General features: G+C 40.1%; 1 protein-coding gene across 1 annotated transcript; it reads left to right on the top strand.

Moving 5' to 3' along the window:
• The first annotated feature begins 961 nt into the window (after positions 1-961).
• On the top strand, positions 962-1,900 carry OR4F78 (olfactory receptor family 4 subfamily F member 78). Its single transcript, NM_001391577.1, is given in 1 exon segment — positions 962-1,900. A coding segment is annotated over 1 exon segment (939 nt).
• The last annotated feature ends 2,086 nt before the right edge of the window (positions 1,901-3,986 follow it).

Below are 3,986 nucleotides of genomic sequence, written 5' to 3'. Positions count from 1 at the left end.
GTTTACTGACCGATAACATAGTACTTAGTACATTCATTTTCCTTTTGTTCCCAAAACTCTGTTGAAATTCTTTTTACATGTCTCACTTAAAGTGGCTCCCTGATGTCAAAGGATAACCCATGGCAAAATTTTAAACAGACTGAATAATAACAAGGGAAGTTGGTGGAAGACAGAGTGAGATTAGGACTAGTGTCAAATCTTTGTCAAATCTATTTAAGTGCCACTGTGGTCATGTTTGACCAAATGAAAAGAGGTGATATTTAACTTTCAAATTTGTACATTCTTTTAAATAGCCAGTGGGTTGGCTTTACATTGTGTCACCTGTTTTAGATTGAGCTACGTTCCCCAGAATTCTCATTTCTGTTATGTTTCCAACCAGAATGGGTTGCAAGAGAGATTCTTTGGTAATGTTTGGAGGGCAGACATGAGGAAGCAGCCATATTTGTAGCTCACATGTTATCATTTTTCTGCTGGGTTTTATCACTGGTGTGAGGCAGGGGCTGGGACTGCAAGTGCCGCACCTTCCTTGGATCCTTCTTTAGCTTCTCTGACTCGTGGGCCAGGTGTGTGTTTAGCTCTGTGGTGAAGGGCCCTGGCTTCTGCAGTGCACTCCTTCCATCAAAGTCGGAGATAATGAGCACTCACACTGGTTTTAGTCTGTCCTTGTGGTCTTTGACTCTTGCTTGTGGGTTCCAGTTTATTTTTGTCCTCCCCCATCTTACATCCATCTTCCTTGCTGACTGCTCCTCTCCTGTGGACTTCAAGCTACAGCATCAGATACAAATACAACAGACTTATGGAGACCGCTGTATCAGCTTTCGTGATTATGTAAATCCCTGAGTATACTATCTCCTAGTGGTTATACTTCTCTAATGGAACCCTGACTGATACGTCCAATAATTCAAATTCATTATTCTTCCTGTTCTTTTAGGCAAATTTGGAGCCCAAAGTGAATGAGACCATGGGGGGAGGAAATCATTCAGTGGTATCTGAGATTGTGTTGGTGGGACTCACCAGTTCCTTGGAGATGCAACTAGCCCTCTTCCTAGTTTTCTCTGTGTTCTATGTCGCAGGTATTTTAGGAAACCTCCTCATTGTGCTCACAGTTATCTCTGACCCTCACTTGAGCTCCCCCTTGTACTTCCTGCTGGCCAACCTCTCCTTTATTGACATGTGGGTTTCCTCCATTGCAGCTCCCAAGATGATTTCTGATCTTTTCAAGAAGAGAAAAGTAATCTCTTTCCAAGGCTGCATTGTTCAGATCTTCTTTATTCATGTTATTGGAGGAACTGAGATGGTTCTGCTCATTGCGATGGCCCTTGACCGTTATGTTGCTATATGTAGACCTCTCCACTACCTGACCATAATGAACTTCAGAACTTGCATTTTACTCTTGGTGGCTGCCTGGACCATTGGAATCATCCACTCTTTGATCCAACTTGTGTTTGTTGTAAACCTACCATTCTGTGGCCCCAATGAAGTAGACAGCTTTTACTGTGATCTTCCTCGACTTATTAGGCTTGCCTGCACAGACACTTACAGATTGGGTCTCATGGTCACTGCCAATAGTGGTTTCATCTCCCTGGGAACTTTCTGCATTCTGATCATCTCCTATATCTTCATCTTGGTCATTGTTTGGAAACATTCTGCAAATGGCTTGTCCAAGGCCCTCTCTACACTGTCAGCTCACATCACTGTGGTGGTCTTATTTTTTGGTCCATGTGTTTTTGTGTACTCATGGCCATTTCCCGCAGTATCAGTGGATAAATTTCTTGCCATTTTTGATGTAATTATCACCCCATTTCTGAACCCCACCATCTATACTTTGAGGAACAAAGAGATGAAGATGGCAATGAAGAGAATATTCAGTCAGATGTCGAGTTTCAGGAAGGTATTTTAAATGATTTTGATATCAAGAAAGACAAGCATCTCAAAGACTGCCTGCCCATGCTGCAGACACGAATTCAATGAATCACAGCACCAGGGATGCTTTACTTACTGGCTTAATTACCAATGTCCAGGATTTACTTAATACCTTTTCCACTCATAGTCGAGGAGGATGTGTTATTCTTCTTTCTTTTGCAATGTGATGGAATGAAAAGTATTAATATGCAACTGTTTCCACATTTTCTTGCCCCTCCTTGATAAGGAGGATTCTAGACTGGCCTCTTGTATCTCTTTTCCTACTCTGACTTCTGAGGAGAATCCTCCCTTGTCAGATTGATTTTTGGAATTTGTGATGCAGAATCTGAAGAAAAGTGCTTTGGAAATGTGACAAAATTTGTAATTATTTGTTACAGGGTTTTTTTTTTTTGAGGTTTTAAAGTGAGATGTGTGGGAGCAGCAGTAATGTGTAAAGAAAAGAGATAATAAAGAGGGGATTTTAAAGAGGTTTTGTCTATCTCTATCCCTTTGATACATATTGCCCTTGAATAAATGAAAGGAAAGAGTTAAAACTATTTTGAATTATTTTTGATTTTTCTTTTAATCACAACGTCAGCCCAAAATTGGATTATGGCTTTTTAAGCAGTTCGACTAGTGCATGTAGTAACTATGAATTAAGCCTTTAGATCACTCAGTTCTTTCTAAAGCTGTGTTCCTATACTGTCAGGGGTTTTGGAAAATAGGGCCAGGGATGGGCAAAAACAATGACTTATTTAATAATCCTGTCCTAGCTAGTGTTAACCCTTTCCCTAGTTTCACTGAAATCAGCACCGTTCCTCAGAGTTAGGTAAATTCTTTTCTTTTTCAGTAACTTGGTTACAGGCACAAATTCTTGAGCCAGATGGCCTCACTTCAAATCCTAGCTTTGCTTTCCACTAACACACAAATTGTTTAACCTCTTTATGCCTAAGTCAGTCATTTTTTAAAACAGAAGTAAGTTGAACCATCTGAAATTTCTGATATTTGGCTGTTTTTGACTTACAAAAATGTCAGTTCATTATGGTTAAATGTACCTTCCTGATAAGGTTATAAGGAGGAATTGAATTAGTATCTGCGAGTTGCTTTAAATAATTCTTTGTCTATAGTGCATGTTCAATAAACTGAAATTAAGTATTAAACCACTTCTCAGTTTTGATGACCTTCTTTCATGCTGTCTACAAATTATTTCTTTCCTTTCTAACTCCTTTCATCAGTGTTTTATGAAGAACTTGCTCTTTTACCAACTGGACTAGAGTATTTCAAATGATAAAATTCCTCAAATATAGAGACTTCAAAATGCCACAATTCAAATTACTTCCTATATTGTTTTTCTCTCATGTTCAAATTACCTTCTTATATGCTGTGTCATAGTTCTATGATGCTTGTTTTGCTTATCTAAGATTTTTTTTTTTTTTTTTTTTGAGGAAGACTAGCCCTAAGCTAACTGCTGCCAATCATCCTCTTTCCGCTAAGGAAGACCGGCCCTGAGCTAACATCCATGCCCATCTTCCTCTACTTTATATGTGGGACACCTACCACGGCCAGGTATGCCAAGCGGTGCCATGTCTCCACCCGGGATCCGAACCGGTGAACCCTGGGCCGCCGAAGCAGAACGTGCACACTTAACTGCTGTACCACTGGGCTGGCCCTACGACGCTTTTTAATGTGTTAGAAGAGGTCACCAAGCTGACTAGCTTACAAAAAAGTAACATAAATAGAAATTCAGTTAATCAAAAAAGATATCGAATGCTCACTGTTTGCTAAATCCTGGGTCACGAATTGCATAAAATTGTGTTAGAAGTATACAATTCAGTTATAGGAAGGGTGACGGTCTCTGAGACAAACAATCATTGTACTTAAGTAAAATATATGCTAATGTGGGCAGACTTAAAAGGGTCTGAGTAGAGGGAATTTATGCATTTGTGAATGTTATGGAATTGAGTGAGAATCCATGCTGACCACTCTTCTGAGGTAAGTGCCGGCCCTGGGAAGGAGAGAAGCTGGTGGAAAGCTCTGGAGGCTAAGGGCAGGTTGACACCACAGCACGATGAGGGATGGATACC

This window comes from Equus caballus, chromosome 1, assembly GCF_041296265.1.
Source record: "Equus caballus isolate H_3958 breed thoroughbred chromosome 1, TB-T2T, whole genome shotgun sequence".
Lineage (NCBI taxonomy): Eukaryota > Metazoa > Chordata > Mammalia > Perissodactyla > Equidae > Equus > Equus caballus.
The sequence above is the reverse complement of the archived record's forward strand: the minus strand, read 5'-3'. Positions and strand labels throughout refer to the sequence as shown.